A 24,497-nucleotide genomic window follows, 5' to 3' on the forward strand; every position below is an offset into this window, starting at 1 on the left:
CTGCCGTTCCGATTGGCCCGCTTCATCCCCGCTTCGCTGCCCTTCTCGCGCGAGATCGCCGATACGTGCGCGGTGACGTGTTGCGCATAATGGCGCCGAACTATCTGGGGTTATTTCTGTCAAGATAGGCATTTCGAAGAAATTATTGAAAGAGCGTCAATTATTTCATAATTATAGTAATAATATAATGACAAGATTACGATGTTTCTTAAACATATATTTACGACTCGATAATACTCGATTTTTACTTAAAACTGCACTTTTATATTGCTATCCGCGTTTGATTACCTATATCACAATTGTGAAAAAAATATGTAATTTCGCGGCGATATATATATATAATAATGCGAATAATAATGTTTAATAATGCGAATTATAAATTCAATACCATGTAATATTTCGTCGGTAGGTAATAATTTGCGATGGACGCAGCTAGAACACGAACCGAAATACCTAGCTGTATACCGGCAGCGTTACTCTGTAAAATATTGGTTTTAAAACTACATGCGCAGATAGCGCGTATGACGCTATTGACGCTTATGCTCCGATTATACTGTGCTCCGATCGCTCCGGTGATTATATCGATGATCGATACCATAAATAGATAAATCGCATGGTATCGATATCGAAATCGATATTTCAGGTATGTAAATTCTGCAACGTGGGACGTGGGATATGGGACAGGCCGACAGGCGGTCGGTAGTGGGACGTGGGACGTAAGTAGACAGCGTAGGAGACGCTAACAGGTGCTGAGTGCTGACTGCTGATTAGTTCTCGTCAGTTCCCGCGTTCGGTAGCACCCGGGTGCTCGCTGTCAAAGAAAAACCGCGGCTGAATATGCCGTATAGCGAGGAGTACATCAAAGACAAAGTGACCGAGGGATTGAAAGCTTCACACGTGGTATGTAGAACATCGCCTCTTCTCTCCTTTCGTTTCTCAGTTCCCGTTATTTCCGAGATAAAAGCGCATGACCACGTGCCATTTTGCCAGGAACCCCCTCTCGAAATTCTTGCCGGGTAGTTTCGATTCGAAGCGACAAACGAGTGGCTACTCGTATGAGGGAGAATGCAGGGAAAGCTGCAGCTCGCTTTGATCACCTCCTTTGCCGTTCTCTTGAGATGCTGCGTTACTTACCATTCCCACAGCGGAGAGGGCAGGCCCCCTATGTATGGAGACTACGAGGCCCAACGGCACTGGCAGGAGATCACGTTGAATCTACCCGTTGACAAGTGGTACATCAATACCACTGACAACGATCTGCAGTATTGGGGCTTAGACTATCCACCTTTAACGGCGTACCACAGCCTCCTATTAGGTCACGTTGCGAACCGGATAGATCCCTCCTTCGCGAAGCTGGGAGAATCCAGGGGATTCGAGAGCACGACGCACAAGTACTTCATGAGACTGACCGTCCTGATTGCAGACATTTTGATTTATTTGCCGGCAATTGTATACTTTATGATCAATTCGTGCTCATGGGGTAGTTGCAAGTTTGACGAGTCCAATATATTCAAGTTTACGAAGAGAGATCTCGCCGTTCTGACTGCACTGATCTATCCGGGATTGATATTAATAGATCACGGACATTTTCAGTACAATTGTGTATCCCTAGGTCTCTTCGTCGCCGCTGTAGCCGTTATAGTGCAAGATTCGTTCGTCGTTAGCTCAGTTCTGTTCGTCCTAGCGCTGAACTACAAGCAAATGGAACTGTATCACGCTTTGCCGTTTTTCTTCTATATCCTCGGACGTCACACACCTGGCAAAACAAGATCCTGGTCTCACTGTGTTCGCATGCTGGCATGCATATCCTTGGCGGTACTACTAACGTTCTACGTTATCTGGATCCCATTTCTCAAGAGCAGAGACCTGTTTTTCAGCGCGGTGCTCAGATTATTCCCCTTTTCCAGGGGTGTGTTCGAAGACAAAGTCGCCAATGTCTGGTGCGCGATCAATGTTGTCTGCAAATTACGACAGATTTTCACGAATGAGCAATTAGCCAAGATCTGTTTAACGATAACAACGTGCGCGGTTCTACCGAGCTGCGTCAGTTTATACTTATCACCTACAAGAAAGGCATTTATGCTCGCTCTAATAAATTCCGCCCTGGCATTCTTCCTTTTCTCGTTTCAAGTTCACGAGAAGTCCATTCTCTTAGTCGCCGTTCCGGTTTTGCTGTACTTTCACAGTGATCCTCTTCCTTGCTTCTGGTTTTTGATCATCTCACATTTTAGTATGCTGCCATTATTTATAAAGGACAAGCTGTACCTCGCTTATCTTGGCACGATGGTTTTTTACTTTTGTTCCGTCTCTTGGATATGGCCCGATCTATTTTATAACGGTAGAACAAACAGCACGTTAATTAAAGATAAATCAAAATCGAAAGGTAGGGTAAAACAACATAAGAAAAGTAAGCTTCTTCTCTCAGACTTGTTGAACTATAGCAAAAAGTCTTGGCTTCTCGTCGCGTTCTACGGATCTATTTCAGGTGCGTTGCTTCTCTCTATTGTCAGCCCATTTGTAAAACCTCCTGCAAGATACCCGGATCTATTTCCGCTTTTTATATCGATGTATTCTTGCGGGCACTTTGTAATTTTCTTTATATATTTCAATTACGTCCAACTATTTGTATTAAGGAAAGAGATCGTCACAAGCAAAGTCAAGTCACATTAAACAAGCTACTGAAACCAAAGAATGTGTAAATTGTTACAATTGTAAAGAATAAATAAACCTGCTCTTTAAAAAAAGATATGTAAAGTTGAATCAAATTTCATTGTTCCTTTTCCGTAATGTCAATTGATTCTCGCTAAGTACACGTTTCACGGTTACTCCACATCGTCGTCGACACATGGAGATCGTGATCTTGAAAGCTCGATAAAGCGATAAAAGTTGGTAATTCTGTATGAATAATTTTATTTATACGTTACGAACAAAGCTTGACATATTGATTAATTTAGCAGCACAATAATATACACAGATTATTAATTTTTTTTCGAATATTTCACTGTTGCGCATTTGGAATCTTTCGCCTACAGTTATACCAGCACATAGAATAAGGTTTTAGAATCTCAAACTTTTTATAAACAGTTATCAAAATGTAAAGTGCGAATCAAAAATTTAAACTTCACTTTAATTTATGACCATTGCTAGAGTTCTTGCGGTACCTACAGATAATAAAAAAAAAAACAATATACTAAGTTATGAAAATTAGTATGCGTACACGTGTATGCATAATTATACTTGTGGTTCGGAGCGTACAAATAATATTTGATGCTAAATATTTAAAATTTTAATCCTTTATTTTGTCACATTTACGAATGATTTCTGTTAATATTAAATGTATAGGGTGATATTTAATTAGGTACATATCTCATATTACGTTTATATAAAAAATGAAAATTGCATTCTGCGTGATATGTAATTTATATGTAATTTATATTAGTAATATAATTTTTAAAATATTAGAACCTAAGAAGAATAAATCAAGAATTTAATATGTAAAATATTATACGTTACTCCGACATTTTTTTAAAACACTGCATTATTAGTAACATACTTTACTGTGTCCTACTGTTTTTGTCAGAAATCAATTCTTCGTGTTTGGACGCATGCTACATATGCCAATAAGAGAATTAGATATGTATCAACACAGCCTCGAACTTTGCCAAGATTTAATCCTTCCCACCTTAGTTTGCATTAACGTCAGAGCGATATTTTCGATATTTTCATAAAAAATCTCAACAATACTCTATACCTACCACTTTCTCAGTCTTTTTTTTGTAAGTAGATAAAATATCCGAGTTTTATCATTTAATTTAAACGCTACCGATTAATGAAGTTAAATCAAATGTACCGCTATCAAACGTGTTTACTGATTATGTGTTTGACATTTAGTGTCTATTGAATATTAATGCTAAGAAAAAAATTGTTGTTCGCGGATTTGCTGGAAACGCCCATTGGTGGTTTTAGAAAGATACTGTTTGCAAAATACGTTGTGTGTTTACAGGAAGTAGTGGATCAATCCGACGGTTGCGGTGCTAAATTTTCGGTGGTTGTCGTCTCTGACTTATTCCAGGGAAAGCCCTCACTGCTACGTCACAGGTGATATATAATTCTGAGATTATGTATAAATTTTAATGTCTTCTCATAAAACTATTAATAAAATTCGTAACATAAAGCTTCAATCATTAAACATTTGTAATCCAGGCTTGTGTATGGAGTTTTGGAAGAAGAATTGAAGACAATTCATGCCATTTCGTTAACAACATTTACGCCAGAACAATGGGAAAAAACGAAAAATTGACTGTGGAATCTTGTTAAATCCCTTTTATGGATAAAAAATTGATGAAAAGATACAACCGGTGTTTCTAATTTACTTTTAATTTATTTAACACAAAAGACTGATAATAATTATTATCTGGGTGATCTCCCCTACATCAGATAAATACGCATCTTCTAACAGAAAATTGTGAGTACAGATTTGATTGCTACGTTCTACTGTTCAACATTTAACATTACAATTTTCCAGATAAAAGAAATTTTTATTCATAAGAAAGATGATCGAGTTCAAAATATCCGCACCGGGTAAAGTGATCTTATACGGAGAACACGCAGTGGTACATGGAAAAACTGCTGTGGCGGCTAGCTTGAACTTACGCACCACTCTTAAATTCGCCGAACTGCCAAATTCAGAGGACGTTATTAAAGTAGAGTTCCCTGATGTCAAATTATATTTGAAGTTTCCTTTTTGCGTATTTTTTGACTACTTTTTTGGCAATAATTTTCATTATTCGTTGATCAAGGATGTAAATGAATTGCATATTCGTGTGAAAGATTTTATCGATTCGATAGATCATGTAATAGACAAGAATAACAGTGATACTCTTATTGAGCGGCAGAGATCAAGCTTACAAGCGTTCTTCTACCTGCTCGTTTATATCGCCTACGAAGAACACATTAATATAGAAGAAACTTCCTTCCACGTGCACTTATCCACGGAATTAGCGGTTAATTCTGGTCTAGGCAGTTCGGCATCGTTCGCGGTATGTCTTGCAGCGTGTTTTCTACATTGGTCGCGGTTGCAGAAAGGCGAACACAATACATTTAACAAGGACGAACTCGATAAGATCTCGAAGTACGCTCTAAATTGTGAGCGAATTATGCACGAGTCTCCATCCGGAATCGACAATAGCGTATGCACATACGGTTCAATAATAAAATTTAAAAATAAACAGCTGGACATGATACCACAAGTGCCGGATCTCAAGATTCTGCTGGTTAATACAAATGTTACCCGCAGTACAAAAAAACAAGTGAAACAAGTAGCGGAACTGAAAGATTTATATCCTTCGATCGTCATTCCCATCCTGGATAGCATCGACGCTCTGTCGAACCACGCTTGGGAAACGCTCAATGAAATTAACCAATTCTCTGGATCTATAAAGCTAGATGATCGGCACACGACGTTATCGGTAAGCCTCATTTTTGTGAATTTCAATATATTATTTTGTTACATATTTTTAAGACTCACATGTATAATCGTCCGCTGGAAATTGTAGATATCTTTTGGTGTACATTTTGTAGTGTTTCATTCACATGAACCAAGGATTACTAACCGCATTGAACGTGTCACATCCGAAGTTAGAGATGATTTGTACATTGGCAATGACACATTCATATGCGGGGAAGCTCACGGGTGCAGGTGGAGGTGGATGTGCATACATTTTACTGCCAAAGGACGCTGACGACGGATCTATCAAAATTTTCACAAAACAGTTAGAGGAAAAAGGTTTCGAAGTCACGATGACAAGTCTAGGTTGCAGCGGAGTGATTATTGAAGATTAATTTAAAATAGATTAAAATGAACAACTTATATATTAGTAACTAAATATGAATATATTAAAATAATTTAATTACAATGATATCTCCCTGGTGGAAGAGAACGAGGAAAAAAAATACAATTTTATATAATATTCTATATTCTGTACATTTAACAAGGATAATAAAGCACGTATTTGTTAAATAAATACATGGATTGTTACATTGAAAATGGAAAAATATTAAAATATTCTTTCGCGCTAATAATACGTAACAATATTAGATATGTCGTATTTGTGTGATACGCAAATCAAAGCCGACCCGGAGTGAAAGGATATTTGCTTCATTTTTTTTTACATGTTAAATTCTGCAGATTGAAATTTCGTTCATTTACAAGGAAAATAAATAAATATAAGCAAGATCATCCTGCTCCGGATCCCGCGCTGTCCTCAAACCCGCTCTAATAATTTACCTTAGTCAAAGCTTCGCGATAAAATAATGGAAACATCATCGCTTATCTCTCGCATTAAAGTGACATCAAAATGATATGATCCGATGTACCAGATTGTTCTTTGGAATATACCTCATATTAATTAGTGTCAAAGTATATTTAAATTTGCTGCATGAATTATTATATTATACACACTATGAAACTGCAACATGCATGTCAATGTGAGTTCAAGAAAATGATTATTTTATTGAATTATTTCCTAAAAATGAAATCTTTTTCTAATGTTCATGACTAGTTCGTAATATCAAAATTATACAGGAAGTCATTCGTTTGTATTAAAATTTCTTAATCGTATCTTCTAGAATTTGATCACTAAAAGAAGATCTAGAATGTAATATATAACACATTATCTTTCCCTACTATCAAAACATATTCGCTAACACTTAAGCGAGATACGTTATTAAATGATAAATGCACTTACACGAGTGTAAGCGAGAATTATATAAATTAATTTTCAGAATACAGTCTAAGTTACGTCACCGATTTTAACGAGTAGATATACTATTGTTTTGCTGATGACGCAAATTGCCGTTTAGCACAAGATGATCGGTATCAGAGCTACCGTCACCGCTCCCCTCTTCTACGTTACATGTTGCATTAGGTACAAGTTGCTTTTCTTCGGACTTTGCTTCGGCTATCCATTCGTTTATTTCATGTGTGTACATCTTTCTCTGTAAAACCTCCCGTGTTCGCGGCCGTGAACCAATGAAGAGAGTGCTTCCTCCGACAACTAGAGAGTTGCGCAAATTTTCCAGAGTTTGAAAATCTTCGATTATGCATTGCAATTCATCCCATTTTAATTCCACCTCTTCATGCAGCATTTTTTCCTCTAAAAAATAAAAAATATATACAAGAACATATAAAAATTATGAAACAAAAAAGATATCTATAGCTCAAATATATATTTATTACCGTCATGTTTTGAAGTTGATTTTTTATATTGAATCCTAAATCGAAAAGCTTCCAGGAAACTGGATACCACAATAGTCAATACGATCATGGTCACCAGATAAAATATCATGAAATACATCCTTGTGTACATGCCCACGGTAAATGCGTATGCATTCATTTGTATAAACCAATTATTAACAACTGTTAATTCGAAAAGTGTAGTGCCACTCGCTATGAGATTGTCGAAAGTATTGAGATAGTAATATCCCAAAGCCGAGCTACCATTGACAGAATATTCATAGAAATCTTCAACGGTCGTATTCCTATTTAAAATATTTAAGAATATTTAAAAAAAATCAGACAATATATTATACATATATAAAGAGTTCAGAAAAAAATTTATATTTAATTATCATAATTGATTTGGTACTAACTTGCAGCAATTACGCATATCATATCCAGCAAACAGTTCCATTCCAATAATCGCGAAAAAGTAATACAAGACCAGCATGACGATCGCTGTCGAACACATCTGGGGGAACAGAATTACGAGAGTGCCGAAAACGTCTCGGTAACGTTTCTTGATCTTAAACAATCTTAGCGTTCTGAGAGGTCGGAACAGAACCAGAAATGTAGCCGATGGGAATAAGTTGAGAGCACACCCAGCGACAAGGATCATTACTGATGTTCCGAAATCGAAAAGATTCCATCCAGAGCTCAGGTAATATCTAATACCAAGAGCTAATGTTTTCGCCAGTGCCTCGGCCATGAAAACTGTAAAAATTTATTTGCATATTATAATCATATTCTTCCATTTTAAGATATGTTTTAATTTTAAAAGATTTTCACTCACGTCCTGCGAACAGCACAGTATCCCAACACGCGGCAAATCTATGCGCCGATTCTTCAAGACTGTTACTCGGTTCAATGATTCTTATTACCATGGCGATGCAATTACCGATAATAATCATACCTGCAAAATTACGAATAAAGAGAAATACAAAGCTTTCTCATATGTATAATCATGTACACGCATCATTTACTTACACACTAAAGTTTCAAAATACGACCACTTGATAACAGTATGGGCGCCTGTGGACAGCGTTTGCAGAGGCCACCATGCAGTACGGTACCATGGTATGTTAGAGTATCGCAAGTCCCATTGAAGCGTATTAGCATCATAAATTGACAAAAATTCCTCGGAATTTAAAGCGCCACTTCCCGATGCATTCATATGACAAAACATTAAAACAATGTCTCGCGTAGCTATAAAGAGCATATAATGTTAATTGTTATTGCAGGTATAAAATCACTTTTTTACCTTTTGAGTTTCATATGGCATGAAATTTAAGTTGTGTACGTATTCAATAAAAAAACAGATCTAAAGTTTATATATAATCTTGAATACGCACATTTATTCGGAGCATAGTACCGCATCAAACCCTCGAACTGACGGAATCGCATCTTGTCAGGGTCCTGCTTGGAAACCAAAAGCCTGAAAGAGTGCTGACAAGCTTTCCTCTTATGCAGAAACAGCTTCTTGAACTTGTCGCGCTCGCGAGACGTGAACGTCTCGTTTACCACAGCCAGCATTAAATTCATCATCACGTACAGCATGGTACATAAATAAGAAACAAAGTATATCGCGTACCATTTATTTTGGGAATACGACGGCATCATTACATCCGGAAAGCTGCAAATTGCGTTATCAATAAATTACATGGTTAAAAATTAAATTATGTCAGATTGTATCTACTTACTTGGCAGTGGTAAGAAGAACGAACAGGCTGACGAAGCTGTCTTGCATTGTGGAGAAATTTCTGTTCATTTCACTGAACATGTAATAACCCAGCACAGTATACACAATAATCAAGAAGAAAAGAAGTCCCAACATATCCAGGATGGGTGGTAGGGTGAGAAGTATTTGCCTTATAAATCTTCTTACGCCGCCGCAATATTTTGTGTCTATTAGAAAGATGGGTCTTAGGGCGCGGGTCACGCGGAAATGTGATGATTGCCGTACCAGGACTGTCATAGCTTCGAGAAACATGATTGCTAACGTGATGCACTGAAACAGAAATCGATATGAGTGAAAGTATCCGAAGAAAGTCAACAACCTGGCAGTCAGGTTTTTCATTTCAAATCGTACGTCATTCCCCATTCATTTGAATTTCATGAGGAATATCGCGACGCGTCTGACATTGCACTAATTCAAAAACTCATTATGTAAGTAAGCTAATAAGTCATTACATATTTGTTGCAGTACTCAGTACTCATTACTCATCCGGATTATCAACGACAATGCGGTCGTTGATCGTTAATAAATATACGATTACTGTCTGATACTCTTATATATTGTTGCATAATAATTATCAGTTACAAGTGTACGAACGAGCAACTACTCGCGTAATCTGATTATACAAATAATCTGATTAATCTGAAATAATAAATTTTCCAACCATCGCGTACCTTCTGTAAATACGTTGTTGTCAAACTATGACGCTGTATTTTTATTCTATTTGTAATAAAAAGTTTACGGAGAAATATTTCGAGTGAGGGATATCTTTTACCTTCAACATTGTACGTTTGTGTCTTAACATAGGTGCCCACCCAGTCCATCTCAGCTTCAAAGCCAATTGCACGCCGATAGTAATTAACTCAAGTAATTCTACCGAGCCATGTGCCCACACTGGTACCTACAGCAAAGCGTATATATGAAAGATATCGGTGAAAGAAAGTGGTATGCCGTTTATCCATGCATGACGTACTTTGAATAATGGCAAGGCAGGTTCCTCTACGAATGCCAGAGACAGCAGGATTAACGAAGCCAGTAAATCCAATCCATTGTACCAACTGTTATGGACTAAGAGATATGCCGGCAAATCTTCAGGATGCCTTGGATGAGAATCGAACTTCTCATTGTTTCTACCTTCCTGAAAGAATAATCCGCTTTGATGACAATAATAAAGAGTATGATAATCATACATTACTCTTAGTAATCAATGAGCTATAGTTCGGTATAATTCAGTATATATATTTCAAGTTCTCGCATAACCCACGATGCAGTATTGTTTGATCATTCAATGGGTATATTCCGTTTCACGATGATGCGCACAGTGTATCATTTATCCTTGTTGTTCATCCAGTGTTAAACAAGGATAAATGATGCACTATACTCATCATGCATGAAACGGAATGCACCCAATGCTTAAAATGTGAAGAACAACAGACTATACATCTCTATATATTACATAACATACATTATGTACGTAATAGTGCTGCAGAATGTATATACCATAGAACAATAGATATCCTTGAAAAAAATAATTGGGCATTCAATCTTCCGCTTGCGTATTTGTGATGTATTTCTACGTTCTAATAGCTATTATTATTTTAGATAGGCTTCTACAATCAATACGTAGTTACCTCTAAAAATATTGCAGCTTCGTGATAGTTCATTTCCCAATGCAGGTTCGCGTCGTGCGTGGTGAAGCCTGTGATATCATTGTCAGTCATACTTCCACTCTTCGTTTCACCCACTTCGTACTTATAATTCAATTGATTAGCGTTATTAGCATTGTCAAATGACGACCTCACATGACTCTCCGAAGAAGGCGAGGACAGCATGGAGCCATATTCTGCAAGAAGAAAATACGCAGCATATGTCAATGATCATAACGTACCTTTAAGAAGTTATAAAAATTTCTCGATAAATAGATACTGCGCTAAATTACTTTCACACGTTAATAAAATTAATAAAACATAGTTTGGCGCATCTGCTGGAGAGAGAAGCTATTTCTACGTGACTACACGTTATCGACGAAGAGTCTCCGAGTAGAATCACGACTTGTCCCGTTCGAGAAAGAGACTGTCAAAGGCAAATATCCTTCCTGTCAGCGGTGCGCGATTCGCAAGGTCGCAGCCATTTCGTAACGCAGGCACATTATCGACAGGAAATCTAGATGGATCTGGGGCGACGGAGAATGCCGCGGGCGGACTTACGTCGGCTCGAGCCATTGGTGATCTCCTGGTCGAGCGGCAGGCTCGTCTCGTTGTCGAATCGCTGGTGTTCACCGAGCCGCGACGAAGACATCGGGACAGGCGCACGTCCTGCCTGGTCCCACGTCCCGCCTGCGTCGCCCAGCTGACGCGCGACACTACACCAGCTGATGGAACCCGCGCGCGCTCTCCCAACAGTCCCAACGTCAGGGCACAGTCAGGGCACGTCACGATCGATGGGCCCTGGAGTTGATGACCTCAGCTCTCAACGCGCCTGGCGTGCACCACCGAGCGACTCCACCGAGTCCAGTCCACCGAGACCGACGTACGACTCCGACTGCGCGACGCGACGCGCACGCGGGCGTATATAGGTGGACGCGTGACACACGCTCCCATCCTATCGCCGCTATCAAAGCGCGTCTCTCAACGAGAAATGCGATGCGCGTCAGCGTTATCTGCAATAGAATGACAGACGTGTGCACGCTCGCGTCTTGGAGAGGGCGGGCGAGAGAAAAGCGCGATCCGCCGATCACCATTGCGATTGCAATCGCGATTAGTTACACCACTGCGTTGCCTCCTAATCTGATCACTTATGATGAATGTAGGATTTCTTTTTTGAATTGAATGATAATCATGCGATGGGAATTCTTCAATAAGGCAGATTTCTGTTCTCGATCCTCATCCTATATATGCTCTTCACCCAGCGCGATACGAACTTTTTTCCCAAATTGCAATCAGAAATCTCCCTGAAATTTTACATCTAGACAATTAACGAAGAAATTAATATCTGTTACTGTCTTACAAGATTTTAAAGTTCACGCGAAAAGAATCGCAAATGGCCAGTCCAAGGAATATATACTCGTCGATTATAAATAATCGTGTTGCGAAAAATCATGCAGAAGTCTGTGGTAATAGAGTTCACTGTCCCACCTATAACGAAGAGCACAAAAATACGGATTCTTTGTCTTCCGATAACGACGAACGAATGCCGCTGCATTCCTCGTGTACTTACAGACAAGATTACGTGTGATTCTGTGCGCTTAACCGGTTTCGTGCAATCGTACACTCAGTCGGCTCTTATCAGCACTGGAAAACGTGCTGGGCAGTTAGGAATGATGCGCTTATCACAAAATAATAATAATTTCCTATTTACTCCTATAATCAACAATATTATGCAAAAATTATGAACGGAGATAATACGTAATTATACCCTAATGGAAATATTTTACTGAAAATATAGAAATTTTACTAAAATGTATTCGAAATTCTCTCTCAATTGATCCCATTTCATTATTATTCTATCAATATTTCAGTGAAATTCAGTTTTCAGTTAAATTTAGTACACTTTATATCTATATATATAATCTAATATTTCAAAAAATTTATTATTACTTTTCTATAGTGTACTTATAATTTAATTTTTCTATTTTTAATTTTTCTAGTATTACATTTCATAAGGAAAGTTACGATTTATTTTGAAAAACATATTAAGTAATTTTTTAATAACTTTTATTTCACTTTTTATCGATTTCATACAATGCTTTCAGCAAAATATTTCCATCAGGGGAAATTTCAACTAACCTTGCAAGAATCTAACGATAAGTAATACACATCTATGTATTCGCTGTCACAGGAAACAGATAAAGCCTTTTCAGATGCACTAATTGTCTCCCTCAATTGATTCTCTGCTGGTAATTAACTTCCCACAAATGTATATGATTTTTTAAATATCGCGAGTCCTATATCTTGTACGTATTTAAACGTAACGCACGTTTCCACGATAGTTCGTATCAGAACACAGTATTAAGAACACAGAAAACACGTGTCGATTCACTTTTCTTGTGCTACGAAATTAATAGAATCGATTCGTGAAATCGCGTACGTAAAGATTTGGTATCGAATTTGAGAACTGTTTCCCGCGTGCATTGTAATAATTGCAAATTCCACACTTGTCACGTGCGTACATCATCGATAAAGCAGTCCAAGAACGACAACTGAGTCGTTGTCCTTATCAGTTAATAAGTTTCACTTTTTTGTGGGCCGATCCGGTCGAATATTTCTCTCTTATCACGACGTTACCCGCGTCTTCGTTCGGTCTGCTCAAGATGATATGTTCGAGGTGATGAATCAACTTGTTTTCTACGAATTCATGTCGCTCATTTCCAATTAGCCTGCCGCGTCGTCAATGTCAAAACTAGTCGATTATATAATGAATCTTTTCATCGAGCCTGTCTCTCAATTTTTGTCTGTAAAACACAAATTCGTTATCACAGTTCTTACTCGCATTTTCATCCGAAAAAAGAAGTTGTAATGAGATACGATACACTAACGCGATTGATTCGTAGATGCGGGAAATGTGCACAGACGAGAACGATCCAACTCGATCTACGGAGCTTGAACATTCAAGGCGATGTCCGTCGCGTAGACTGCGTCGACGGCGATCACTTCGTAGCTATAACGTTGAACGATGAGATAATCGACGTTAACGATACTTATTGTGATCGACTCGACGATGAATGGCGGGAGGTCCGAGCGGATCGTGATAAGGTGCTCTTTTACACACTGAGCCAGATTGTTTATCCAGAATTCGACACGCCACGACCGGAAAAGCTTGAATCGTTGTACGCTATGGTGGGCGAATTCGATGTCGTATTACTAAGGTGGCAAGGAGGCAAAGCGATCGGGTTTTATACCGTTAAACCTACAGGTAATTACGTGACATTAGGAAAAATTCAGGAAGAAAATATCGATATATAACATTCTTAATTATTCCCCTAGGTACGGAAATATTCTCGACGAAAGAGAGATACGTGATGCCTGTAGTAGATACCGCGTACATTCGTTCGGAATATAGGAACCAGGGTTTCGGTACGGGAATTCTGTCCGACGTAATCGCGCGCTTTCCAAACGAAGATATCGGTTTCTCGAAGCCAATCTCCAGCGGAATGTTACGAAGTGAGTATCCAGCTCCAGCATTTTAACGTGTTTATAATAATGTGCACATGGGCTTTTTATATAGTACTGAAGGCATTCCTGACGAGTCACAAGGAGTACCGGCTGCGTTTCTGGGAGATCGCGGACTGCGATATCAGCGGGTCTCAGCAATTGATATGGTGTACTTTGAAAAGAGCAACGTTATGACAAAAAGCAATTAGAATTTATTATAAAAGCCACCACAATGGCGTAACAGGGTATTTATGTATTGTACATTATACTTGTATATGCATGTTTATACATATACGTATATCTAGAGAAATGCATATATAATATACGTACATATGTACATACATACGTATGTATGTATATAAAAATTAAATGGAATATATTATTTGAAAAAATTTACCATCGCTTAACGAAGGAAGGAGTACTCATTGCCTCATAAATGTGTACGAAACGCACCTATATTATTTAATCTCGTAAATAGCATGTATCCGTTTTATTTTAAATTACTCTTAAATTCGTTCAATAAAATTGATCCTATAACCATTTTTTCACAGTTCACGCAAACTTCCAATTGCCCAGCATCAATGAATTTTATTGTCACCAATACCAATGATTTAGACGCTAAAGTATGAGCGGCGAACCTGTAAACATTTGTGATGCTTAATTTTTTAGATTTAATTAAGATTTAAAACAATACACTTTAGATACTTATGAAATGAATGCAATTAGATTAACAAGAAATGCATGTCTTACCGCATAACTTCATCCTCGTTAGATATTCTTGCGACGTTTGCAGTCTCGAACACTTTTTGAAAAAGAGCGTTTTTGTTCCCAGAATACGGTATTTTCGCTATGTGCTCGTTCATGCCTTTCAATTTAGCTTTCTCCACGTTGAACATACTTTCAGGCAAGGTCACAGATCTTATTATCTCTCCGATCGGTGATTTGATACTGACCGGACATGAGTATTTTTCGTCGTTAATCGCAAAGTCGATGTTGAAATTAGCCGGTTGAGTAGAGTCATTAAAATTAACGCCTAGCGTCGAAGATAACGTGGCACTTGCATCGAGCGACGATATTGGCGAAAAATCGTGAATAAACATACCCTTTAGCAAATTCTGAAAAGAAAGTACGCATTAAATATATTATTTCATAATAATAATCATGTTACACAATATTTGGAATATTGCTCACTTTGTTTCCTATTTGAATCTCCTTAACGACATCGTTGCTTTCATTAGAGAACGTTAATTCGATACTAACCAAACTTGAACTAACTAAATGCTGCGATCTTGTAAATCTATATTCAATTTTTAAACCGTGCCCTATGATACTATTTAACAAAGTAGTCTTTTTTAATGGAACATACGATGTCGATACTTCTCGAACATTATCTGTGATTGTTGAATTAATTGGAGTAAGAAAACCACCCAAACTAGGCGTCATCACAGGAGTCATTGGAACAACTGTGTAAAAAAAATATATATAGATATATATAATGAGTGCATTAATGCTAATTTTTTTTTTTCAATTCATTTCTCGTCAAACTAACCGTCATCCAGATCCAATAGCAGGTCAAAGTTGCTTTTTGGCTTTTCTTTCACTTCTTGCTTAACAATTTTCGGTTTTTCTTCTTCGTTCTCTTGAGTCTCGCTTTCTTCTTCTTCTTCTTCTTCGTCTCTCGAATCTGACTCTTCACCGCTCGACGATTCGCTTTCGGAATCATCGGATTTTGTTTCATTTTTCTTTCCACTGCCCGTTTCGGATTTATCTGAGTCACTTGTATACTCTGAAGAATCGCTATCTTCGTCTGAAGATTCGCTGGACGAAGAATCAGATGACTGATTATCCGATTCTGAAATTATAAAGACAGAAAATTTAAGTATACATACATATAGCACATGCGTAAACGTTAATTATTATCGGATAGTACCTTCAGCGGGAGTGCTTTCCTCGTCACTGTAGAACGGTTTCGCCTTTTCCTTGCTCTTCTTCTTCTCCTTTTCTTTCCTATTATGTCGCTCTTCTTTAAGCTCTTGCGCGGTAGACGGTGCGACGTCTCGTACGGATGGATCTTGCGTAACATCCGGGAAAGGCGGTAAAGGCCGATATCCCACGCACGGCATGTCTAGGTAGTGAGATAGAGTGCCCAATTGATACTCAGAGTCTTTGAACCTAGATGTTAAAGTTGGTGCCGGTTTCGGTGCGAGGAAAACTCTCTTTGCGAACTGTGGAAGCATCTTCGCGTCACCCTCTTCCTCGAAGATAAAATGCCGTAGAAAACGCGCGCGGTCTCTGATGTCATAATTCTGATCGTATTTGGCAAGTTGGAAGACATATTGACAAAACGGCTTTGTTTGCGAGGGATTGTTCAAACATAATTTCACAGCTAAATTCAAAGTTTGCAGCTTCACTATATCCTGTTCGTTCACGAAACTTTTCGCCATTTTTCGGAGCACGTCCGGCGCTATCTTAGGGACTCTGTCGGAGTATTCACCTAGGAGCCACAGGATAGATGCTCTGGCTTGTGGAACCGTTATGAAATCCATTAATTTAGCCATATGAGCGATAATGTCTTTGTGCTCATTCGGCTGCGTTTGCAGGAGCTTTTTTATTACCACAACACTTTCCGCCACAATAGCCTCTGTGGAAAAGTAAAATAACGTAATGTTTAATATGACATAATGTATAATATGAAACATAATATAGTATATAGGCTGTAATAAAAGTTTACCATCTCTATTGCTCAACAATGATACCAGCCCGTTGAGACACATGTCGGTCACTTCCTTGATGTTACTTGCACATCTGCCGATCGCCTGAATGCTGGCACCGACAAATTCCTTGTCACTGCTGGAGATGTACGTTTGAAATTCCCTCAATATTACGCTGATGCTAGTTTCAGTCACCAAATTTGTCAATATGTCGAGTTTCAGAAGTTTTATGTGAGTAGGATCGGAAGTTCGCACGAAGAACGATTTCAAGAAAGGCTCAAACATTCCCTGTTGAACAGCACGAATATATCAGTTATATATAATATATAATTATATATTTTATGCAAGTTAAATTATACTGCAGATTAATTTGTATCGCGTTTCGGTGCCGTACTTACTTTTCTCGTAATTGATATACTAGCGATAGAATGAAGCACAATACTCTGCACTTCTCTATGGCCTCTCAATAATCTTATTAATGCCTTTGCAGCGGTCATAACTTCGCTTCTGGGGGCTGCATGATGATATAACTGAGCGACCGCCATTACTACAGATGCGTTTCGACTTTGTAACAAAGGTTTCGTGTTCCTTAACAGCAAACGATGATCGGGATCTAACATAAACTTTGGTTTCTTTGTATTGGAAGAATCAGAATCGGAGTCGTAAAATGGCCGATTTTCGTCTTCTTCTAAATTCTGTGATTATATTAAAAATTATCATTTTTAATTAGAACCATTTATCCTATTTTCTCGCGCGTTCTTAACGATGTATACTTACGTCTGTATTTGGATTAACAAATTGTGTTCTAGCGTATCTGGTGAGCGTGTTAACGATAACTACTTGGCCCCATTCTTCAACATCCACCAACAAATTACACAATTTTCTGTAATTCTTATGGATGAGATCTATCCTCTCTGGACACACTTCTTCGAAAGCCATTACTGCCGAGCCTACCACAAGGGTGGTTTTGTCGGACAGCAATTTTTCGAGTACGTTTATCAATTCTTCCTTTTGCTCGTGGTCCAGCGAGTATAATTTAGGGATGGCGTGAGCAGCAGTTTTTCGGACGTACGGCGACATATCACTAGCCGAATCTTTGATGGCCAACATCACGATGGGTACTATCATGGAAACCCGTATACTGGATAATACCCTTAGAGCGCTTGCTCTTATCAACTGATTGGGATCTTTCAAAGCCCTTTGAAACGTTGATATGGACAGAAGTGCCAGATCTTGCTGATCCTCCGCATAACGAACTAGGTAAACGTACACCAACTTCTTTACCTCGATATTCTTAGACACTACATTTTTTACAACAGCTGGAAACATATCCGATGCATCTTTTCCTTTGGCCACCATCTAAAGGAAAGACCGAGTTATTGCCGGTATGGCTGCCAGTCAGTTCTAAATCTAAATCGTGCACTTACGTACCCCAATTATACGTTTCATGGCTTCCAACTTGAGTCCATCCTTGTTACTGTCCAGCATCTCCTTAAGATCGTCATGCCTGAAACGCATATGCTTTTATGAAAATGTCCGTCTCTTTCGTGTTAAATGTATTTCTCTTATGTTCAATCAAATTGCGATAAGATATAAATAGCAACAAGATATGACAGTAATTCAATATTCATGACAGGTTTCATCTCCAAAGTTGACTTCCAACTATCGCTCTGCATTTCCTGAAGGAACGATCGTTCACGCGAACGAAATTACACGGATCACTTCTAGACTAATTACTTCTTGTAATCGGAGTTGAATAATCCACTGAGAAAGGAAGGGAGCTCCATTGTCTCCAAGAGATCCACAGATCCGTCTGGAGTGGGTGGCCTCTCGACGCTGTAGGAGCCACCATTGTTGGACATGTTCGCGGCTGCCGTCAACATTATTCCGTTTTATCTCACGCGGGACGACACGTCTCTTCCGAAACGGAAAAAAAGAGAGATCCCGATAATTATTCGCGCATCAAGACACCCGTTCTCAGATTTTTGACAGCCGTCCTCACTCCCCACCCCCAGCGAGCGGCCATATTGTTTTGCGCTTCCACATCACGGCGAAAGTGTAGCTGCACTGTCGTACACTTTCCGCACTTAAAAGCGTCTCAGAAGTGCACAAGGTAAATGTTGATGAGGTTGAGTATTCATTCGACAATTGATAAGGTTATATCAATAATTGATAAGGAAAAATTTATCCAAGACTGGCTTCTTTAATTAATAATAGTAAGAGAGAACCTCTCTGGTAATAATAATCCCGGTGGAAAAATGTCTCGGAATTTTTCTTATTAATCAGAATTTCTATAAAAATTTCAAGTCTTTCTCAGAATGGTCAGAATTTTTCGGATGTTTTAATACAAATTGAGACATTTTTCAGAAAAACAGATAAAATAATATATTAATAAAATATTTCAGATTTTTCCCGTCAACATATTTTTGTAGAAATCTGAAAAAATGAGAAAATTTGCCCAATTTAACAGAAACTTTCATACACGGAGAGATACTGAAATGTTCCGAAAATCCAATTATTTCTGAAAGTATCTGAGAAATATTATACATTTTTCAGAATTTTTTATAATTAAATCTCAATTCTTATAACATTTCTAAGAAAATATGTTTTATATATGCAAGATTCTTATACGCAAAATATTTTTGAAGCTCTGGTTTATAATAAATAGGGAGAAAACAAAATAAAACGTAGTTCTAGCAGGTGCTATTCATGAATTTTATATAGCTATATATTATATGACTAAATAATAATAGAAAAAGGTAAAAAGGTAGGATATATTAAGAATGAAGTAAAATCAAATTATTGTGCTGTGCTCAAGTAAAATAATATTTAATAGTTATATGATTAAAAATGCAAATAAGTTGAATGATGACCTTCCTCATCATTTTCGCTAGAAATAAGATCACGTTTAAACAATGCGATATGCATCCTAAAATATCTTGTACATGCTTCTCTTATTATATAATTCGTAACCGTTACAAAAATTTTTCTCTTCTGAATCTTTTGGGTAACTAGACAAGTAAGGCTACTTCTCCAAATTCTTTAGCAAACCTTTTTCTTGTGGTTATTTTTTCTCTTCCTGCTTGGGTAATTGAGCATTACAAAAGTTTTTCATGTCATCATTGATTTGTTTGGGTAACTTGACAAGTATGGCTGTTGCAAATGTTTTAGACGACTCCTTTGCGGACTCTTTTGCCGGCAGTAATAAAAGTGCGTTAGCACCTGTGGCACTAACTAGTTTATCACTGATGGCATTTCCCCTGCTGAAAGCCGAGGGGTATTCTTCGTCTTGGTTCCATTCCAAAATCGTCCACGCAGCTCTAGGACGACTATGCAAGGTATACTGATTTTTCATCTACAAGTTTACAAAATTGTAATAGTGTTACATTACATTTCGTTTCGCGATACACGAGAAACAATCTTACGCAAGCTGATAATGTGACCTGTTCCCCAGCACAACTGTAGTGTAACTCGTTCACCAACGGGATAAGGAACATTTGCGCGCTAATGAAAGCGGATGTCGGATTTCCCGACAAGCATAACACAAACTTCGTCTTGTCATTGATCTCGCACGTTGCAAATATTGTCGATTTTCCCGGTTTTATATTTATATTTCCTGAAGAAATGCATTTTGTGTTTGTAAGCAAGAGGCATGTTTCTCTTCTGATATATTTGGTAATTAAGATATAAGAAAGAAACATACCGAAATGTATATCGGCTTTAAAACATTTCTCCAAAACGGTTTTCAATAAATCTCTATCATTAGTCGAGCCTGTCGTCACAAGTAAATCTACTTTTTTTAAAGCTTCTTCGATTTTATTCTGTATAGGCGTCAATCTGAAATATAAATTATTATTCATCGAATTACTTGTATTTGATGGAGGAATAAAAATATACGATTATAATTAGTATTTTAATTATAGCAATAAATTAAATAAAGAGTATTATAATATAAGCATATATGTATACATATTGAATTAGAGTAAATTTCCAAGATTCTCACTTATTATCCACTATTCCGAAATCTAAAGAATAGAACTCCTTCTCTTTTAGTAGCGAAATTAGAGTTATTCGGTTAACATCATAGACAAATCCTGGTTTCAAAGGTTCTTCTCCAGGTTCTTCTAAGTTGCTTCCAATAGACAACACACCTGTGGATATACGTTTAGTGACTCGGACATCTTTGCGACCGGAAGCTGCCAAAAGTGCTATCTCCTTTGGGCCAATACGCGCGTTTTGAATTGCGACAACTGTTCCCTTCATTAAGTCGTCCCCAATAGGTCTTCAGAATAGATAAACAAGCAAATAAATTAATTGTTTTAATAATGAGATAAAATCTATTGCGTAAATTGCGTTTATTGGAAATATTGAGCTTCGTACCTGATATTTTGTTCGTATCCTGGTTCAATCATTATCTCAACATACGTGTCGTCGCTGATTTTTACTGGCTTTGTATCCTTCACTTGTACAACCGCTGTTGCTCCTGCAATCGAATAGAAACAGCAATAAATTCTTTACTATAAATGGATCGGTAATGATTCAATTATTTACCATCGGGAATAGGCGATCCGCTTTTCACCCACACGCATTTCCCAGGTTCAAGCGATATCGAAGGGAACTGAAAAAGTTCAATTTCGTAACTCTAGCTTAATTGTCACATATACGAGTCTGGTAGAACTTACTGTATTTTCTACGTTCAGCACCTTCCTTAAGCCTTTTCCATCAGCTGCCAGTACTGCATATCCGTGTTTAGTGGAAGTTTTAAATGGTGGCAAGTCATAAGCGGCTTTTACAGTTTCGAACAATATTCTGCCATAAGCATCACTTAGTTGCACTATTTCACAAGTTGCTTCCTCTACACTTTCCATTATTACTTCACGAATCTTGAGCAGTGCATCTTGCAAAGAAATCATAGGAAATGATTCCTTATGGCGTTTGATTGTGCTTGCGTTCTGTAAAAAGATTTAATCGTATTATACAATACCATAAAATTTGTACATTGTCACTAATATGGAAAGTATCTTAACTGACTTACAGGAGATAATACAAGCGGAGAAGTGGATTTTTTACGGCGCTTGATGGCACTCTTAGCCTCTTCCTGTATTAAGAGATTTAATGCACAATATTAAAATTTGTTGCATATTGTTACTTCTAACATAGACAGTAAAATACTGTTATTTTACCTGCTTTATAGAAATATTATCCGAAATACGTACAACGTCATGTAGCGGCACGTTTTCATCTTGATCCGTACATATCAAATGTATGACCTCCATCATCGTATCTGCAGCTGCAGCGAGGCATTCTATTTGATTTTTGTTTGAGCCAGTTAAATCAATGATTAGCGACTGATTTCGTACTCCACATACAGCTCTAAGAATAAATCACAATTGTAAGAGTTGTAATTCTAAAAACTTTAACATATGTACATAAGTAAGGATAAAAATTTACTTATGAGACAAATTATCGTTCAGTTTCGTTTCTAGCTTTGATAACGATAGTACTACGTTTTCAGAAAGTTGCTTGCTATCGCTAAAATTTCTAACCGCATCAGTTACAACTTGTCTTTTTGCAGGTTCGATGTTACCGATAATGAGAATAACGTCACTGTTATTTTCATCGCACGCACAAAGTAGCTTTTCCTGTATCATGTATAAGCAAAATAAATTCAATGATCAATAATACAAGGAAAATTTTCAATATATTTGTAGTTACCATTATATCAGTCTCAACAGGATCAGCCTCTGTCACGTCATATATTTGTGCATTAGGTATAGATACTAGCACATTTTCAACGTTATAATCTATATCTATTTTTGTTGCGTCCTGTTCATGTACTAAATGATCGTAACAGAATTAGAATTTTGACAATTACGACAGGAATATTGAGTTAAGTTAGAGTATCGAACGTATTTTTTATTATAATACGGTTCGATATATACAAAGAAATTGTTAAACTATTAAACGTGACAAAATGAAATTATGAAATATGTGAAAATTAATTTTATTTATGTACTATATAGAATCATTCAGTGATTCAGTGATGACAATGATTAAAGAAACTGTGGCAAGATATTATTACATTTTCCATTATTAATATATATATATGTACACATATGTATACGCCATATTTAATAATGGAACATATACTTTTCTGTAAAATATTCTTTATTATAATCAATTATTTAAAGGACTTTAATTCGCAAATATAATATACATGAAGTATACAGTACATACCCATTATAATCTCAAAGTTGATGACCATTTTAGCTTCTTAATATTGTTTTGTAGCATATGTGCTGAAAATTACGGAGAATTTTACCGTCTCGTACGTATGTTATTGTTATATCGCAATTCTCACGTTCGTCAGTTGAGTTCGACTTAGCCGTCGAAATAGTTCACGGAAAAGTTTCGCGATGAAGAATGTTGTTTACATTTTTTTCTCTTTTCTTTATTTTGAGATTGTAATTGGACAATGTCGGTTTTATTTTGCACACATGTCATGCCGTGGATCTTTTCGTTTATGGTTCAAATAACGAGTTCTATCTCGAGCAGGCGTCTGCTAAATTCAACATTTAATTTTTTACAAATTTAACAAATTAGTCTTGCTCGTAATTTATTAACTTAAAAAAGAGTTATTTCTTATAATGAGGAGAATAATTGAAAAAATATAAAGTAGAGTATTTTATTAAAAAGGAAATACGCCTAAAATAATTATTTTTCTTCCACCGGATTTTTATACTGTATTTTTCTTAAATTATTAACGTTATACGGCATATATGTGTATTGTAATCTCGTTGATGTCGTAACATGTCTTATTTTTTTCCGTTTTTTCTCCTGAAAAGAGATAAAAAAAAGTAACACGAGAAAAACGAAAAAAAGAAGAAAACTGAAAAAGGTGTAGAAAGATTATAAGAGATTAAACAAATATATACGTATTTAATATTATTTCTTTTTTTTTTTTGCTCACTTCTCTATTCAGCTAGCATATATTTAGCTTGTATTTTTCTTTAATCGTCTATTAATAAGATTAAAAGAAATTTTCTGGTTAATATTTATTAATTTCTACGTTTAAAAAGAGGTATCCATTTGGATTAGATATCCACTTAAAAAGAATACATTGCTATAAACATAGTAATTGTTGTAGTATTCAAATATATTTATTATATAATACATTATAAAATTAATAACACATTATATAATTACAATATGTATACAAACAATATGTCATACATTGTATATATAGATAAATATAAAATATAATAATATATATATATATGATACACATATAATATATGTGTAAAATATATATATAATATATAATATCTATATAATTTTAATACAACAAAAATAACAGTAGTGTTTACTACTATTTGACGAAAGAAAGAAATATTAGGTAACAAATAATACATATGTACAAATAATACAAATGTACATTTAAATAAAACTAGATCACATAACTGTTGTTACATCTAAAATAATGCAGATAAAATTATGCTCAATAGTTGTGTTATAATTAAAATTATAACTGTATTGTATATTTACATATGTTTAGTTAGCGGTTAATTATTGAAAATTATAAATTGTTTAATTGTATTTTAATTAAATAATAATTATTTAAAATA

General features: G+C 36.6%; 6 protein-coding genes and 1 long non-coding RNA gene across 16 annotated transcripts; 4 read left to right on the plus strand and 3 right to left on the minus strand.

Moving 5' to 3' along the window:
* The first annotated feature begins 515 nt into the window (after nucleotides 1-515).
* Nucleotides 516-4,465, plus strand: LOC139819082 (uncharacterized). Of its 3 annotated transcripts, none has more exons than XM_071788253.1 (3): nucleotides 524-572; nucleotides 644-900; nucleotides 991-2,743. In XM_071788253.1, exon 3 carries the CDS (start codon nucleotides 1,066-1,068, stop codon nucleotides 2,668-2,670), a length of 1,605 nt encoding a protein of 534 aa, XP_071644354.1. In that variant the 5' UTR covers nucleotides 524-572; nucleotides 644-900; nucleotides 991-1,065; the 3' UTR covers nucleotides 2,671-2,743. The 3 variants fall into 3 exon arrangements, with proteins under 3 accessions (XP_071644353.1, XP_071644354.1, XP_071644355.1); XM_071788254.1 differs by lacking the exon at nucleotides 991-2,743 and adding exons at nucleotides 4,004-4,098; nucleotides 4,204-4,465 and having other exon boundaries at nucleotides 535-900; XM_071788252.1 differs by having other exon boundaries at nucleotides 516-900.
* Nucleotides 4,326-6,025, plus strand: LOC139819090 (mevalonate kinase-like). Its single transcript, XM_071788276.1, has 3 exons — nucleotides 4,326-4,465; nucleotides 4,526-5,468; nucleotides 5,581-6,025. Exons 2-3 carry the CDS (start codon nucleotides 4,554-4,556, stop codon nucleotides 5,839-5,841), a joined length of 1,176 nt encoding a protein of 391 aa, XP_071644377.1. The 5' UTR covers nucleotides 4,326-4,465; nucleotides 4,526-4,553; the 3' UTR covers nucleotides 5,842-6,025.
* Nucleotides 5,953-13,401, minus strand: Tpcn1 (two pore segment channel 1). 4 transcript variants are annotated; one of them, XM_071788225.1, is made up of 13 exons: nucleotides 12,797-13,401; nucleotides 12,228-12,370; nucleotides 11,219-12,145; nucleotides 10,643-10,854; nucleotides 9,985-10,149; nucleotides 9,787-9,912; nucleotides 8,977-9,284; nucleotides 8,629-8,909; nucleotides 8,264-8,482; nucleotides 8,070-8,189; nucleotides 7,651-7,990; nucleotides 7,238-7,539; nucleotides 5,953-7,154 (listed from the first exon to the last, which is right to left on the minus strand). In XM_071788225.1, the coding sequence occupies exons 3-13, from the start codon at nucleotides 11,307-11,309 to the stop codon at nucleotides 6,811-6,813; spliced, it is 2,508 nt and encodes an 835-aa protein (XP_071644326.1). In that variant the 5' UTR covers nucleotides 11,310-12,145; nucleotides 12,228-12,370; nucleotides 12,797-13,401; the 3' UTR covers nucleotides 5,953-6,810. The 4 variants fall into 4 exon arrangements, with proteins under 4 accessions (XP_071644326.1, XP_071644329.1, XP_071644328.1 ...); XM_071788228.1 differs by lacking the exons at nucleotides 11,219-12,145; nucleotides 12,228-12,370; XM_071788227.1 differs by lacking the exons at nucleotides 12,228-12,370; nucleotides 12,797-13,401 and having other exon boundaries at nucleotides 11,219-12,146.
* On the plus strand, nucleotides 13,201-14,698 carry LOC139819092 (soluble lamin-associated protein of 75 kDa-like). The gene is made up of 4 exons (XM_071788278.1): nucleotides 13,201-13,334; nucleotides 13,561-13,922; nucleotides 13,994-14,170; nucleotides 14,235-14,698. Exons 1-4 carry the CDS (start codon nucleotides 13,321-13,323, stop codon nucleotides 14,354-14,356), a joined length of 675 nt encoding a protein of 224 aa, XP_071644379.1. The 5' UTR covers nucleotides 13,201-13,320; the 3' UTR covers nucleotides 14,357-14,698.
* Nucleotides 13,540-18,896, minus strand: Rb (adaptor related protein complex 3 subunit ruby). Of its 3 annotated transcripts, none has more exons than XR_011733590.1 (11): nucleotides 18,610-18,896; nucleotides 18,304-18,379; nucleotides 17,650-18,231; nucleotides 17,271-17,567; nucleotides 16,893-17,160; nucleotides 16,092-16,802; nucleotides 15,711-16,013; nucleotides 15,353-15,624; nucleotides 14,912-15,276; nucleotides 14,559-14,799; nucleotides 13,540-14,333 (listed from the first exon to the last, which is right to left on the minus strand). XR_011733590.1 is itself a non-coding variant. In XM_071788224.1 (10 exons), the coding sequence occupies exons 1-10, from the start codon at nucleotides 18,753-18,755 to the stop codon at nucleotides 14,652-14,654; spliced, it is 3,168 nt and encodes a 1,055-aa protein (XP_071644325.1). In that variant the 5' UTR covers nucleotides 18,756-18,896; the 3' UTR covers nucleotides 13,540-14,651. The 3 variants fall into 3 exon arrangements, 1 of the variants encoding a protein (XP_071644325.1); XR_011733589.1 differs by having other exon boundaries at nucleotides 13,540-13,916; nucleotides 14,053-14,799; XM_071788224.1 differs by having other exon boundaries at nucleotides 13,540-14,799.
* Nucleotides 18,844-22,338, plus strand: LOC139819103 (uncharacterized). Its single transcript, XR_011733596.1, has 4 exons — nucleotides 18,844-18,985; nucleotides 20,044-20,210; nucleotides 21,910-21,972; nucleotides 22,067-22,338. It is a non-coding gene; the product is annotated as an uncharacterized lncRNA (long non-coding RNA).
* On the minus strand, nucleotides 18,992-23,956 carry LOC139819075 (gephyrin-like). Of its 3 annotated transcripts, none has more exons than XM_071788233.1 (12): nucleotides 23,110-23,956; nucleotides 22,588-22,709; nucleotides 22,324-22,514; nucleotides 22,089-22,245; nucleotides 21,908-21,970; nucleotides 21,555-21,824; nucleotides 21,424-21,490; nucleotides 21,253-21,355; nucleotides 20,876-21,154; nucleotides 20,576-20,709; nucleotides 20,298-20,488; nucleotides 18,992-20,227 (listed from the first exon to the last, which is right to left on the minus strand). In XM_071788233.1, the coding sequence occupies exons 1-12, from the start codon at nucleotides 23,135-23,137 to the stop codon at nucleotides 19,937-19,939; spliced, it is 1,896 nt and encodes a 631-aa protein (XP_071644334.1). In that variant the 5' UTR covers nucleotides 23,138-23,956; the 3' UTR covers nucleotides 18,992-19,936. The 3 variants fall into 3 exon arrangements, with proteins under 3 accessions (XP_071644334.1, XP_071644335.1, XP_071644333.1); XM_071788234.1 differs by having other exon boundaries at nucleotides 22,056-22,245; XM_071788232.1 differs by having other exon boundaries at nucleotides 20,298-20,709.
* Between the last annotated feature and the right edge of the window lie 541 nt (nucleotides 23,957-24,497).

This window comes from Temnothorax longispinosus, chromosome 9 (genome assembly GCF_030848805.1).
Source record: "Temnothorax longispinosus isolate EJ_2023e chromosome 9, Tlon_JGU_v1, whole genome shotgun sequence".
Lineage (NCBI taxonomy): Eukaryota > Metazoa > Arthropoda > Insecta > Hymenoptera > Formicidae > Temnothorax > Temnothorax longispinosus.

Coding starts and splice junctions, on each gene's coding strand:
- LOC139819082 (XM_071788252.1), top strand. CDS start 1,066: ATGCAGGGAAAGCTGCAGCTCGCTTTGATCACCTCCTTTGCCGTTCTC.
- LOC139819090 (XM_071788276.1), top strand. CDS start 4,554: ATGATCGAGTTCAAAATATCCGCACCGGGTAAAGTGATCTTATACGGA. Junction 5,469..5,580: donor ATCGGCACACGACGTTATCG/GTAAGCCTCATT, acceptor TACATTTTGTAG/TGTTTCATTCACATGAACCA.
- Tpcn1 (XM_071788225.1), bottom strand. CDS start 11,309: ATGTCTTCGTCGCGGCTCGGTGAACACCAGCGATTCGACAACGAGACG. Junction 8,483..8,628: donor GTACTATGCTCCGAATAAAT/GTGCGTATTCAA, acceptor TGCTCTTTATAG/CTACGCGAGACATTGTTTTA. Junction 8,190..8,263: donor GTATTTTGAAACTTTAGTGT/GTAAGTAAATGA, acceptor GTAATTTTGCAG/GTATGATTATTATCGGTAAT.
- LOC139819092 (XM_071788278.1), top strand. Junction 13,923..13,993: donor TTATACCGTTAAACCTACAG/GTAATTACGTGA, acceptor TTATTCCCCTAG/GTACGGAAATATTCTCGACG. Junction 14,171..14,234: donor CTCCAGCGGAATGTTACGAA/GTGAGTATCCAG, acceptor CTTTTTATATAG/TACTGAAGGCATTCCTGACG.
- Rb (XM_071788224.1), bottom strand. CDS start 18,755: ATGTTGACGGCAGCCGCGAACATGTCCAACAATGGTGGCTCCTACAGC. Junction 17,161..17,270: donor GTATATCAATTACGAGAAAA/GTAAGTACGGCA, acceptor GCTGTTCAACAG/GGAATGTTTGAGCCTTTCTT. Junction 14,800..14,911: donor AACGAGGATGAAGTTATGCG/GTAAGACATGCA, acceptor AAATGTTTACAG/GTTCGCCGCTCATACTTTAG.
- LOC139819075 (XM_071788232.1), bottom strand. CDS start 23,137: ATGGTCATCAACTTTGAGATTATAATGG. Junction 21,971..22,088: donor ACGTGCCGCTACATGACGTT/GTACGTATTTCG, acceptor CTCTTAATACAG/GAAGAGGCTAAGAGTGCCAT. Junction 21,155..21,252: donor GGATACGAACAAAATATCAG/GTACGAAGCTCA, acceptor TCTATTCTGAAG/ACCTATTGGGGACGACTTAA.